Source organism: Gorilla gorilla, chromosome 2 (assembly GCF_029281585.2).
Source record: "Gorilla gorilla gorilla isolate KB3781 chromosome 2, NHGRI_mGorGor1-v2.1_pri, whole genome shotgun sequence".
In the NCBI taxonomy this organism is placed as follows: Eukaryota; Metazoa; Chordata; class Mammalia; order Primates; family Hominidae; genus Gorilla; species Gorilla gorilla.
The window spans coordinates 155,018,066-155,032,795 of record NC_086017.1 but is presented as its reverse complement, the minus strand read 5'-3'; the positions used below and the strand labels follow the sequence as shown (position 1 = coordinate 155,032,795).

At 38.4% G+C, this 14,730-nt stretch overlaps 1 protein-coding gene across 2 annotated transcripts in view; it reads left to right on the top strand.

Moving 5' to 3' along the window:
• The first annotated feature begins 1,357 nt into the window (after positions 1 to 1,357).
• Positions 1,358 to 14,730, top strand: part of SLC9A9 (solute carrier family 9 member A9) — a 581,917-nt gene continuing 568,544 nt past the window's right edge. Inside the window, exon 1 of one of the 2 annotated variants that reach the window (XM_019024708.4) lies at positions 1,358 to 1,781. In XM_019024708.4, coding sequence (XP_018880253.1) covers positions 1,607 to 1,781 — 175 coding nt within the window. In that variant the 5' untranslated portion in view covers positions 1,358 to 1,606. The remainder of the gene's footprint in view (positions 1,782 to 14,730) is intronic. The other variant, XM_055383461.2, reaches the window with a different exon arrangement.

The following is a 14,730-nucleotide window of genomic DNA, read 5'->3' as shown; positions in this document are numbered from 1 at the left end:
TTGTATTAAGGGGTTGATAGACTCGATCTCATGGTGAAACTGTTTGTTGAGGAGGTAGTTAGCTCCCAATAATATTACATGCTTGACCTTTAGCTTTTAGTGACAAAAATTGTTTCAGGACGCATTTGGGCTCAGCCTACTCAATAAGAAATCACATTGTATAAATTGAGCATTAATTGTGTCAAAATGGGGATCATAAGTGATTAATACTCCTAAATTACAATGATATGGTAAAATGAAAAAAAAAATCACTTAACCTCAGGATATACCCAAATGTGTTATAGGATCAAGTGTTAAAAGCAAGCAGGTCATAACATTTGCTAAGAAAAAAGAAAGAAAAGGAAAAAAAAAGCTGCAGAACCCATGGTATTATCTTGAACTATTTTAAAGTAGAAAAATATGAAATCAGACAGAAGCAACCTGCCACATGGAAGATGATCTGAAGAATCATCACTCTTATGATCAGAATCCTGTGAATACGGAGCTTTCATTTCTGGTGACAGAACCATTTCTCAGTGAGCAACATTGTTTTGCCATAGGACAGAGGAGGTTGTGATCTATTGCAGATTTCTCTGGGTCCTGGATGCCTAGACCAGGAACCCTACAAAGAGAAATCCATGCATGCAGCATTGCTGAGGATGGCTGTGTGAGTTTCTCTTTCAAAGTTATGTGTTTTGTTTTTTTTCTTTTTTGTCTCAACATATCCAAACAGTACAGTTGTAGAGATGGGGATGGAATTTTGTTTGTCTTTTGCTTTCATTGTTTTCTCTTGTTAAAAGAAAAACAATTGATTTAGAGTTTAAAGGCTGCTCTGCAACTATCAATTATATAAAGCCAAACAGAGTCATATACTAAATCCTTTCTTGCTTCTCAACTAAAAAAAAAAAAAAAAAATCCTGTGAAATCACTTTAGGTTTGCTTAACCAATGTACAGTCATGATTTGGGAGCATAAGAAACCCTATGCCTTAAGTGAATCCCATTGTGAGATACTTGAGCTATGAGGCGGAAGTTTCAGGCTAAGCAGTGTAATATCTTTTCAGGAGGCTAATATGCTGATCCACTTAGAGCACAGAGGCTGGCTGATAACTGTGCTATCAATCCCCATCACTTTGGCAGGTTTTGGTTAGAGAGGAAAGATCTTGCATTTAGGTGAAGTTGAGTCAGGAATTGGCTTTTTGAACTTAGAAAACGTTGCTAGTGTAAGGCTACCTTTTTTATTATTAATCTACAGTTCATATTTATGCAGCTTAAGAAGACTTATTTGGAAGAGTAAGACCGTGATTCAAGATCTTAGCATCATTGCTTGCAGATTTGTCCAGTATGAAAGATATTTTCATGAGATGAATCACTTAAAGACATTAAGAGTCAGTGATGAAACCACACACTCTCGAGTTTGAAAAGAGACAGGGCTGCTTTAAGAGAGAAACAGGAAGTTGTAACTAGAAGCCATCTGAATACTAAGCCAGGGCAGAATGCTTGTGAAGTAGCAACTAAAGTGGCAGTGTTTCTTCTGAAATTCTCAGGCGGTCAGACTGTCTTAGGCAAATCTTGATAAAATAGCCCTTATCCAGGTTTTTATCTAAGGAATCCCAAGAAGACTGGAGAATGGAGAGACAGTCAAGGGTTATGTCAGAAAAGGATGAGTATCAGTTTCAACATCAGGGAGCGGTGGAGCTGCTTGTCTTCAATTTTTTGCTCATCCTTACCATTTTGACAATCTGGTTATTTAAAAATCATCGATTCCGCTTCTTGCATGAAACTGGAGGAGCAATGGTGTATGGTGAGTGCATAAATTGTGAGATTGATGTGAAACTTGTTGCTTGAGCGTAATTAGAGACTTGTGCTCGGATAGCAAAGTACCGAAACTGGAGAAAATGTGCTGATTGAAATGTCATTAGTTTGATGAAAGGTGCTGCAGCGTAAGGAATGCTAATCTCTTTACAGACAAGCCGCCGAAATTTGCCATGTCACGAGAGCAAATGTCACAGTCATGTTCTCACACGGCACATAATGCAAGTCTGTTGACAGATGCGGGTCCATTGTCATGTGGGGAGTCCAGGGCGAGCTGTTTGTTTTTGTAATGATGTTGGGAAGTGATGGCTCTGCAGTCACAAAGAGCAGCCTTCTCTCACTGGCTGCACCGATGAACATTACGAAGTTCTAGAAAAAACATCACTTCAAAATGCCTGGAAGTAATTCCTCTTATATCAACTAATTTCAAGAAGAAAACTTGCAGAAACTAACCCCACCCCTCTTAAGAGAATATTGTGTCCAAGTCCTTTTTATTTATATGAACAGTGTCTTATTTTCTTATAATAAAAAGTTATAAATAAATGAGAGTTTCTTTATGCAGTACTTTTTACTTCTTAGCCTGATTTCAGATGTTCTAATTTATAATGATCATTGCTAGTGTTATTTGTTATGTATCTCTTATTTATGTATTGGAGGCCAAGGTGTGGAAAAATATTTAACACCTGCAGTATTGCTCTTTCTGGGCAACTTACCATATTATTCCTTTCAGAAAGTTTAATAAAGTCTGACAGAGATTATCTGTCTGTACTCTCATCTTTTAAAGTAAAATGAAAGACACCAGTTTTTACTGGTGTTACTGATGAAATAGTGTACTTCACTGCTCTTATCTCAGCCTGATAACGGATAGGAAGTTTGAACACAATGGCAACAGGCAAGGCATTGCTATAATTTATAGCAAATAACATACTTTTATATTTGGGGTTTCCTCATTTTGGAAATCCTGAAACCCTTTCCTAAGCCTGAGATTCAGGGTACAGATCAATGCACATTGTATATGCTAATCCTGTGATGTCCTGATATTAACAGTGTATAGTTGTGATTTGAGAACCTAAGGAATCCTAAGCCTTAAGTGGATCCCACTGTGAGATACTTGAGCTATAAGGCGGAAGTTTCAGGCTCAGGAGGCTGATATGCTGATCCATTCAGAGCACAGAGTTAAATTCCTTGGTATTGAGGGTCTTTAAAAAATTTTTTGCTTGGGAGTGGGGAGGGACAGCATTAGGAGATACACCTGATGTTAAATGACGAGTTAATGGGTGCAGCACACCAACATGGCACATGTATACATATGTAACTAACCTGCACGTTGTGCACATGTACCCTAAAACTTAAAGTATAATAAAAAAAAAGAAAAAAAACATAACCCAAATGCAAAAAAAAAATTTTTTTTGCTGTATTGTTTTATTTATTTTTTAAAATTTAGTGGAGACAGGGTCTCACTATGTTGCCCAGGCTGGTCTCCAACTCCTGGCCTAAAGAGATCGTCTGACCTTGGCCTCCCAAAATGCTGGCATTACGGGCATGAGCCACCATTCCCAGCCAGTATTGAGGGTCTTAACGGGCACAAGAAAACTCTCATTTAAGAGAAAAAAAAATCACAATCAGGTGGGAGAGAAATAGCCAAACAAAAAGGAAGTGATGCCATCAGATGTGAAGCCCTAGGTTCCTGTCATTTGCCTATCTCCATCATGAACAGAATTTTTCTCTTGACTTGACTAATAAGTAATCTGCAAGGATATGGAATAGAATCCTAGAAGCCAGAAACAATGTAATTCTTGATATCATATTAAAGGGACATATGTGCTTTAGCAAAACTACCCAGATTTAATAGATTGCCAACCTTTATTAGAGGGAAAGATTTCTTCACATCCCTGAATTTGACTGAACTATGACTCATTTACCAAGTTCAATGGTGGGGATATTGTTTTTGTAAAAGTTTTGATAACCTACTAAAATTCAGTCATGTTTTGCATTCACAATACATACAGTAACTCTTACTTTTAAACCTGAAAAATTCCAGATTACCTTTAATCCTGCAAAACTCTCTGAAATATTTTTAAATTGTCCTTGAAATAATAAAATAATAGTTCGTTGACCACTGCTATTGACGTAGCATTTCTCTAAATTGCTGTTCTTAAGGCAGATAAAGGCTTAAAGTTTATGAGTGGAATTAAGTTGGGTTCTCTGATTCCTATTCTTCTTTCACGAGTTTTTTAATGTAAAAGTTATTGAAAGCAAATTCTGAACCAGTGCAATGTAAAAGGATTATAAAAATTATGAAGATATGCATATATATGTATTCTATTACTAGAAATTTTGAGTATCTTTCAGTTATCTTGAACTATATAGATCAATGAAAAGACATATTTTAGTGATGTTTAACTTTTTCTTGGCATAGAATCATAATTGTTAGGATGTCAGAGAATTTTAGAGGTTATCTTCTCTATCCCCTTTATTTTAGAGAAGCAGAAGCTGAATCCCAGAGAAGTGAAGGGACTTTCCAAAACTGAATAGCCACTCATGACTGGTCGATGTGCTTTCACTCATCTGCATGTCTTACTAAGGTTCACGTTCACCTGAAAGAACTCTCCCTGTGTTTTCTGAAAGTACTCCATATGGGTGGCATTCATGACTTGTCACATTTCTTCTTCAGGGATGTCCTAAATGTTATATCTTAAATGCTTATTAGGAACTTTCTATCAGTAATGTAATAAAATAGTCTGAAACTACACCAGAGGAACATGATGGGATACTCTAGTAAACACTTTTTAATGATAGGGGAAAGGAGATGACAAGTGAATTAATTGTCCAACAGCTATAAATGAACTTGGAATCATAGATGGAGAAGGAGCCTTAAAGATCGTAAATCCAGCATTCTCATTTTGCAGACAAACAAATGAAGACTTACAGAGATAAAAGTCGTGTAATTAGTTAGCTGTTGAGGTGGGATTCAACCTCCATCTCTTTAATAAGAGATGCTAAGATATTTAAAAATAAGTAAATTATTGCAATAATTTTCCTGGAGAAAGGATGTGTCTGTGGGATCTAGATGCATCCTCATATGGTTAAGCTTTCAGGATTAGCCAGATTCTCTTTTCCAGGAGGTCTAAAAGAGTGAATTTTCAGCATCCCACATTGTACAATCCCCTTTTCCATTAAAGGATTAAACTCTTAGCTTTTGCAAGAGCAGGGGGGCATGGTGATAACTAATGGGGAAGAAAAGAAACAAAACTATGTTTAAAACTTAAGCTTTTTGAGCTATGATTGTGCCACTTCACTCCAGCCTTCACTCGAGCCTAGGTGACAGAGTGAGACTGTGTCTGAAAGAAAGAAAGAAAGAAAGAAAGAAAGAAAGAAAGAAAGAAAGAAAGAACGAACGAAAGAACGAGAAAGAAAGAAAGTTAAACTTTTAAAATGTCTTGTTCTTAAGGAAGTGAACATTTGAAAGTAGACTGTAACAGTCATCTCCATGCTACAGACACATATGCTTGTAATGAAATATATTGTAAGATTTAGTGGACCTGCACCTAATGCGTATCAATGAATTTGGCTAGCAACTCCCCTACTCCACCGAGTACTGTTCTTGCTCTCACTATTTGTATAATGTATTACTTGTCCTGTATCAAGAATGATAAATGTTTTTCCCCAGCATCAAATTTCCTATAATACTTCAGCCTATTCTGCCATCTGCTTTTCTGCCAGTATTCCTTTGACATGTGTCAAATGTTCTTTAGAAGACTCGATAGATGTTGAGTCTATTTTATCAATGTACCTGAGAGTCCAATTTAAAAATTCTAGAGAACAGGGGCTTAGAAAACAAGCAGTTTAAAAAATGCAGAGAAAAGTGATCAAGCAGAATGTTTAATGTTCTTTTATATTTCTTGTTAGAAATAATTTTCAAGTTGTTAATCTTAAAATATCATATGAACACTTGTAGAGACCAAGAAAAATTGTGTGGCATTTGGCTAGACTCTGTGTCAATCAGAGATTCATATGATTCTCCAAATAGTATAAATAATCCATTATATAAAAAAATAGATTTTTCTTATTATTAAGGGTCATAGGAAGCTTATACAAATGAGTGGCAGCTTTATAACCATATTTTTGCTTCACCAGGAACAGTAATGGGTAATCTATTATGATATTCGATGGTTCTCATTTCAAAATTGAAGGATTAGAATCCATAACTGGTTTAAAATATAAGCCATAATGATACTCATTTAAATTGGACTGGAAGCATAAATGACAATTAGCGGTTAAAATATTGATTGACAGCAGCTGGTGCACTTAGTACCACTCACTTAGGGCCTGTATCCCCTGTTCAGTGCTCATAAAAGAAATTTGCTCCTTGCTCCCTGACAGCATTAAGAATTCCATTATATATCACTGGGGGCTGCCATACTTTACAGGACATTTATAATCCTGTGCATTTGAGGGCTGGGATCTGAGCTTAGGGACAGAGCAATTTAAACCTCTTAGAATTCTGCCTTTGACTTCCTGGCCTTCCCATAGAAGTTAGTCTCTGAATTCATGTAAAAATTGTGGCCACTGTTTAGTGGGCACATAACAAATTTCAAGGCACTAAGTTTACATTTTGAATTCATTAAACTATATCATATTAAAGCGTTTTCTGATTCTTTAGGAATGTGCTTAACAGTTAAATAGGACAAATTTAATTCACTCAACAGCAAGTTTTTCAAGATTTAAAGAAAATACAATTACATAGTGAATCATCAAGGTTTGAAAAATTATCTTTCCTGAAAAATCTTCTGCAGGCATTAATTTCTTCCTAGCACTCCCTGCAGGTTCCTCAGGATTAAATTGGGTTGTTGGACATGTTGGCTACACCCTCCTGATCCATTTTACCCTCCTTCAGGACAGCCCAGCCTCCCTGACTGCCAGACCTATGGGAGATGCTTCCTACTACTTCACCCCCTTCCCGCTGGCTGAAGGTCCTTCCAAGGCTCTACTTATTCCACTGTGGCATGTTTTATAGAGAAAATATTGATGTGCTCCCCTGGAGATTTAAGTTTCTTAATCTTTTGATGTTTTTTTTTTCAGTAGCTAGATGCATTATTTTGGGCAAGTGATGTTACATCTGGCCTTATTTTTCTCATCTATAAAATGGGGAAGAAAGGAACAGATATCACATGTCTCCCTTCCAGCTGCAAAAGTCCTTCAAAATTCAGGCCAAGACTGAGTTCAACCATCAGGCATCTTTCAGCCACTCCAGCCCAAACCAGAAGCTTTCCTTCCAGAACATGGCAGCGTATAATGATATCCAGTCTGTTCTCTCAGACAAGATTTTAGTTAGTGTTATTTCAGCACTGTTAGTACTTCCTGCTTCTGCTCTGATTTTGCAAGGAGTGCTCAGTAAATTCTGTTGAATTCCTGTCAGAAAGGTGAGGAGAACAAGTTAATAGTGAGGACTGGCTATGTATTCCACAGTTTGCAGAAGCATTTTTTATGAAAACAAGAGTAGCTCTGGTTTAATTTTAAGGGATCTGCAGGAAAGCTAATCATGGTTAGGAGCCCAGCATACTAAACTTCTTCTTCCTTTTGGTGTAAAAAACTTGATTTTTAAGGAACTTCAGAGAGTTGTGCAATGTTTTCCATGTGTTAATACATTTGCCAGAGACAGGAAAATAATGGAAGAATGAAAGTCATACTGCACTCTGTATGTTTTTTTATGTTTTTTGGGGTTTTTGTTTGTTTGTTTGTTTGCTTTTTTGAGACGGAGTCTCGCTCTGTCACCCAGGCTGGAATACAGTGGCACAATCTCGGCTCACTGCCAGCTCCGCCTCCCAGGTTCACTCCATTCTCCTGCCTCAGCCTCCTGAGTAGCTGGGACTACAGGCGCCCACCAGCACGCCCGGCTAACTTTTTTGTGTTTTTAGTAGAGATGGGGTTTCACTGTGTTAGCCAGGATGGTCTTGATCTCCTGACCTCGTGATCTGCCTGCCTCGGCCTCCCGAAGTGCTGGGATTACAGGCGTGAGCCACCGTGACCGGCCTGCACTCTGTATGTTTTTAAAAGTTGATTTTAAGAAAATAGCCGGGCCAGGCATGATGGCTCACTCCTGTAATCCCAGCACTTTGGGAGGCCGAGGCAAGTGGATCACCTGAGGTCAGGAGTTCGAGAGCAGCCTGACCAACATGGTGAAACTCTGTCTTTACTAAAAAATACAAAAATTAGCCAGGTGTAGTGGCGGATGCCTGTAATCCGAGCTACTCGGGAGGCTGAGGCAGGGGAATTGCTTGAACTCGGGATTCGGAGGTTGCAGTGAGCCGAGATTGCACCACTGCACTCCAACCTAGGTGACAGGGGAAGACTCTGTATCAAAAAAGAAAAATAAAGAAAAAAGAAGAAAAAAGAAAAGAGCCTCTATATTTTGAATAAATAAACTAAATAAATGAATAAACTATATTCTGAATCTCAAAGAAGCTATAGATGAAACTTCACTGCAAACTACTGTGGTGCCTCGAAGGACTCCCCCCTCAGTGTTTGAAAGGCTAATGAATGTGCATATCAAGAAAATAGATTTATGATTCAAATTATTTATGTAGATATCATATACAATCTAAATTGAATTAATGTTACGTAGTTAATGAAGTGGGGATATGGAGAGCTGATGTTTACTAAACATCTATTATGTCAAAAAGTTGATATACAAAAATAAAAATAGCTAACACAAATAGCATTCCTGATATAAACTATGCTATTATAAGCACTTTACATATATTAACCCATTTAATCCTCACAACAATCGCTTTTTAGGTAGGAAAACTGAGGTACTAAAACATTAAGTAACTTGCCTGAAGCTGCACATCTACTAAATGGCAGGGCTAGGTCTCAAACCTTAGCAGTTTGGCTTCATGTGGTCATCTGCTATCTTAAACGTAGGTGTGTTTGTGTGTGTGTGCGTGTGTGTATGTGTAGGGGGCATGTTATCATTTTCATATTACAGATAAGGAAACCAACACTGAGAGAGAGAAGGTAACTTGCTGATAATCAACAGGGCTGTACTCAACTTCAGGACTATATAACCTCTGTTCTTTCACCTCTATCGCTTATGTAGTCCTAGAATAATTGCTGTTTTTTAATTAACTGTTCGCTCCATGCCAGATGACGGTACCTTAGGAAGTTTACAGAAGAGAGGTAGAGATTGAGATATGTAACTATATGCATTATCACTAATCCTCACAACAACCATGCTAAATAGGCAAGATCATCTTTAGTTTGCATATAAGGAAACAGAAACTCAGAAAACTTATGACTTAACCAACTGCCCAGAATAATTGGCAAGAACACTCTTTTGAAAGCGTGCACTCTCAAATTCTGGCTGCAGTCGTTCTCTCATCCAAGTCTGCTCTTGATATGCAACTGTCCCATGAAGTCAGGGTAGGGAATGATTGAAGGTAAAAGTAGTTAAGTTTCTTCTCTACCTTGAAGCCTCAGAAATGTTCCACTGTCTATAGCAAAAAGCCCACTGTGGGAAACAGAATGGGAGCAAAACTATGAAAATACGTCCATATTAAGTAGCTGGAGTTGAAATATTCCACGCCTACCTGGAAACATTGTCCCAGCTTGAGGGATAGTCATGTTGCAAGTTCATGGTCTTTCTGGTTTTAAATGCCTATGGTTGAAACAATGGGTGGGACAGGTACTATAAATAGTTTGAGAAGGGACTGTGAATTTATATGAATCATGCAAAATAGGCTTTCATTATATGTTAGTTAAACTGAATTTAATTTTTGGAAGATACTGAAGGTAGAACCATTAACTATGCTTCTGGGTTTTCCAAGATCTGAAATCTGTGTGCATGAGCCCAAGATGGTATGGGTTTTGATGGAATTTCAAGACTGTGAGGACTTATTGGTAGGAACTACTCTCTTATATGACAATGCTTCTCAGTGTGTTTCCTGACCAGCACCATCAGCAGCTTGTTAGAAATGCAAATATGTAGTTCACAGCCCAGACCTAGGGAATCAGAAACTCTGGGGTGGGTGGGGCCCAGTAAACTGTGTTTTAACAAACTTTCCAGGAGGTTCTGATGCACTGAAGTTTGAGAACTACTTTGCTAGGAAAATAAACTTGAAATATAGTGCCTAGTTTCATTTCCTCTGTTTTCTCTTATTTCTTTCTTATCCCATTACTCTCCTATGGTGAAAGGGGGAGGGTTGGAAGACCGTCTCCCTTTACTAAAGAGTCCTTCTTTCACCGTCTATAACACTTTGTAATGTCTCCATTTCTGGTTCGAGAAAAAAATAAATTGTGTTGTATAAACATTACAAAGTAAGATACCATTTGTTTATTCAGTATACGTCTAGTTAGACATCTCTACTTCTATGTTTCTTCTGTCAACTTCCTAAGATGATTGCAAGGAAGGATGTTAGCTATATATAAGCTGATGGCTGAGATAGTTTCTAAAGAAAAGTTATCTATTATACTGTTAGAAATCCCAGAGTTTTGTGAAGTGTGTACATTGTGTATATGTGTATGTGTGTGTTTGTATGTGCTTGCATGTGTGTTGTGTCTATGTATGTGCATGTATGTTTACATATGTGTTATATGTGTGTGCATGTGTGCGCTTGTGATGTGTGTGTGTGTGTGTATGTGTGTTGTTTGTTGGGAACCAAGGATGGATTGTGGACATTAGACACCCCACTCTGATGGAGGATCTGATGGTTGGGACTTTCTGGCAGTTTTCATATGACTCTATCCTGTGAGAAGAGGGAAACTTTGAACAAGGCATCACAAGGTTAATTAGCTTCATGGACTACTTTCCACTTTGGAATTTAATGAGGTTCTCTTAATTGGCAGGTGTCCCAGACCTGTTCTGAAATCATTCTGGGACTCTTCACCAAAATAAGTTGATGGTGAGCTAGTACAGAGCAATAAATTGTGACTTTTTAGCAAGACCTATAGTTTCCTTAGTTTTTTTAATTTAAAAGGTTGGTGGGAGAACAGAGAAAGAACAAACTCCCCCACCAAAAACAGAAGGCATTATATGTTGTTACTACATTATGTTTTTACTTTTTGTTCCATCCCTGACTAATCTCAGAGCAAAACTAAATTGCTAAAAGGGAAAACATTAGGAAATGCATTTAGATATTTGAAGTTCAAACCCATATTATCTCTCTAAATTCATGTTCTAAAAGAGACTTTTATAAAATGGGAAGGGATAAATATCAAATAAAAAGTTAAAAATTTTGTAGATGCAGTTAAAATCTGATCTTTGTGAATACTATCTTACAGTTAAATGTTATTCACTGATTTGGTTTCCTTAAATTATTTTTCAGACTATTTCCTTCTTCTTTATGCTCACATTTGAATCCCTAGTTCATAATTTTTTAATCTGAGTGACTGAAATAATAATGTCACAGATTCCCTGCCTTAAAGTCTTGCATTGTACAAAGTTCTAATGATGGTAAAGAACATTCTTCCTTGAGCGTTATTCCTTTCATCTTGGAATTCCTCCACTCAGATGTTCTAAATTGTCCCTTATGTAAATATAGACTAAATATGATGTTAACTTCCTCTCCATGTCCTCTCTGTCCCTCAATTCTCTTTTCTGTCTTCAAATAATTATCTCTAAATGCTGTTTCCTCTGCTCTAAAACAGAGCAAATCTGCCTCCCAACAAGGAACTCGCTCGGTTCTTCCTCAAGACCACCTTGCAGACCACCTTGCCAACACCCTCTCCCTCCTGAACACTCTCCAGTCCTCTGCTGTGCCAAAGCCCTTTGCCTGCACTGCCCTAAGTGCCCATCGCAAACTGCTTGATGTGCGTCATTGACGCTGGGCTCCTTGATTTCTGTATACCTCTCCCTAAAACAACATGTCCTCTTCTCTACTTGGTGAACTCTTACACATCCTTGAGAACCTCTACTATTAAGTTTCTCCAACACTGTAGGGAGTGGGGTTAGTTGGTCTTTTCTTTAGGGTCCCTTAAAACTTTGTACATTGCTTTGTGACAGGAAAACCAATGGCTTTTCTATCTGTTAAGATGCATTCAGTTGCAAGTAACAGAAACCCTGACAGAAACAGAATTAAGCAATAAAGACATTTATTATCTCCCGTAACTGGAAGTCCAGAGAAGAGTAGTCTTCAACTCTATTTGATTCAGCACCTACTGTTGTCATCAAAAACCAAGGCTCTTTCCTTTTCTCTGTTCTTCTACCTTCAGTGCTGACTTCAACATCAGGCTGGCAGTGAAGTGGCTATGCCAGTGCCTGGTGTCCTAACCGGGTCCATTAATATGCTGGAAAAGAAGAGAGCTCATCTCTTCTGTGTCTCTCCTGTAGGATGTGAAAACCTTTCTAAGAAGCTCCCTAGCAAATTCCCTTCACTTCTTATTGACAGGAATAGGGTCACATACCCATTCCAGAACCGGTTATCAGCAGGGAGAGCGAGAACATCCCCGGAGCTGGAGTGAGTTCAACTTCCCCTGAGCATATGGCTATGTGTGGAGGGGTGAACAGCAAATAAACCAGGGCTTTGTGGGGTAAACAAGGATAGACATTGGGCTGGCGATCAATAGGACCTGATACACTTACCAGGCTGAAATATGATATTATATAATATTACATGGTTTGAGGCTATATCTTCTTATTTTAGAGAATTGGCGATGCCTCATGAATGTAGATTATTCTTGGTAGCCACTCAATGCAGTGAGAGTGAAAGAACTGCAAAACTCAGTTCTCCTGCAGTCTTCATGTGTTAACTACATTTGCTTTAGACTCCTAAATTCTTCCAACATCACGTAGCACTTAAATATAGACCTTTGTAATAGTCTAATGAGGCATATGTATATAGCTGTGCTTGCTGCATTGTGCAACTCTGGGGAAGCTCTACTCCTATAGGAATGGAGTCTACAGTGATCTGGCCAGAGTTGTGCCAAGCAGCAGGGAACTCTGTGTGATGGTGTCTGGACACAATTATAGTGTTGAACACAGCCAAAGAGATTAAAATCTCCTTTAAAACACTTTTGTGTTTTAAAAAACATTCTGAAATCTGCTTTATTTAAGCTTTTTAAAAAAGTAAGTCCCTATTTTTTATTTCTCTAAGAAAAGCCACTTTAAGAAAATGCTTCAGCCTCATGTGGAATGACCATCAGTAAGATGCAAGGGAAATTGGTTATGAAATGCAGACTTCATATAAAAAATTTAGTAAATACTTGTTATACCTTATTCTTACTGGAAATTAAGATGGCAGGATTTGGCAGAAGGGAAGGGGCTGGTAGGTTAAGATATTTTAATATTTTAAGGGCAAAATCATATTTTATTTATCTTTATAATAACTCCTACAAGTCCTAGAGCAATGCCTTAGGTGTCTGTGGCATGAACACATAATAAGGGAGTAGAGTAAGGGACTGGAGTTTTCTCTTATTTTCAATGTGGATAATAAAATGAGAATCAGTTCAGGAAGGTAAGGCTCATCTTTCTAATGTTCCTTGGTTTGAGTACTCCTCAGGCTGTTTCCTCCTTCCTTCTGTCCCCTCTCTTCTTTCTTCTCTCACAAACATCATGCTATCAACTGTATGCCATGCATGTGCTATATAAGAGTTATGTTGAACACTCTGCAAGGACAGGGACTTCACAGCATTTGGTGTGATGTTCCTTATTTGTGACACTTTAAAATGTTGGTAACTGACTGACTACATAAACTTGGAGGATCCTTTTCTTCTTGACTCCAGGGAGCTTGTGGACTTGGAGAAAGTTGGGCTACAATTCTGCCCAAAGTGATTGGCTTTTCTAGAGGAAAAGAGATAAAGAATAGCACAGAGCCTCTGCCCTAAAGAATAGCACAGAGCCTCTGCCCTAAACAGTCTCATTGCCTGGTTGAGGAGAAAAGCCAAGATCTGTAAAGAAGCACTGAATAATATGTCTTTATAAAACTGGTTTCTAAAGTGTGTGGTTCAAACAATAAATGCTGTCAGAATGCAAAGATGAAGGAGTTCAATGAGCACAGACTTTATCAGGGTTCTGGTGCCCACGGGTGGGACTTAAGAGGGACATTTTACGATAGTGAGTGCTTTAGGAATGAAGTCCATTGTCCATGCTTTCTGTGGGACTTGTAGGCTGTGGAGAGAAGTCAGGGTTCACTAAAGTGCAGGTACACTCTGCTGTCATCCTAGGTACCCAGACGCCCAGACTTGAAGAAGCAGGGGATACGTCTAGACTAGAGTTCCTTCCTAGAGAAGGAGATGCTGCCAACTGGCCAGGGGACAGATCTCAGAGAAGTGTTGTGTATGCAGGAACCGCAACCTGGGGCCAGGGCTATTTGCACATGGACTGTGTGGGTATCCCTTTGCAGGGGCAGGCTGGCTTCTTTTCTCCTCCAGCAAGAAGGGGCCTGGTTTCATGGTTTACCAACAAGAGTGGTGCTTTTGTGCTGTTCATAAGCCGTGGCAGCCAGTCTCCTCTTTCCTTCTTCTGTGAACAAGTGATTTCTGCTTTCTTAATCTTGTATCTTTGAGTAGTATAAAAAAACCTACTCTCATTAACATTTTCTTTCTACTAGCCATCCTACTTTATCTGTCACCTACTCATATATGATATTGTGTCAGTGTACATTAATTCAACACTCCATATTTCTGTCAGCATATGGCTAAAACACTGAGTAGATGTTTCACTATAAAAAGCATTATGAGGCTCTATGGGTAAGTAGCCTCTGACAAATAAGGATTTTCCAGCTGCCGCTGCTGCAGCAAGGGTGCACAAATGAGTGCATGGGTTTTTTAACCAGATGTGTTAGGAGGCTGAGATTTTTCACACCAGCTCTTACCATCTAGCAAGATGTTGTTTCTTCTCAACCCTTGGGGTTTGGGGAAAAGGAGGGCTGAAGCCTTTTGGTGAGTGTGTTAATTTGGGTCCTCCAAGAAGCAGATGCTAGAAAGAGATTCATTGTACAAAA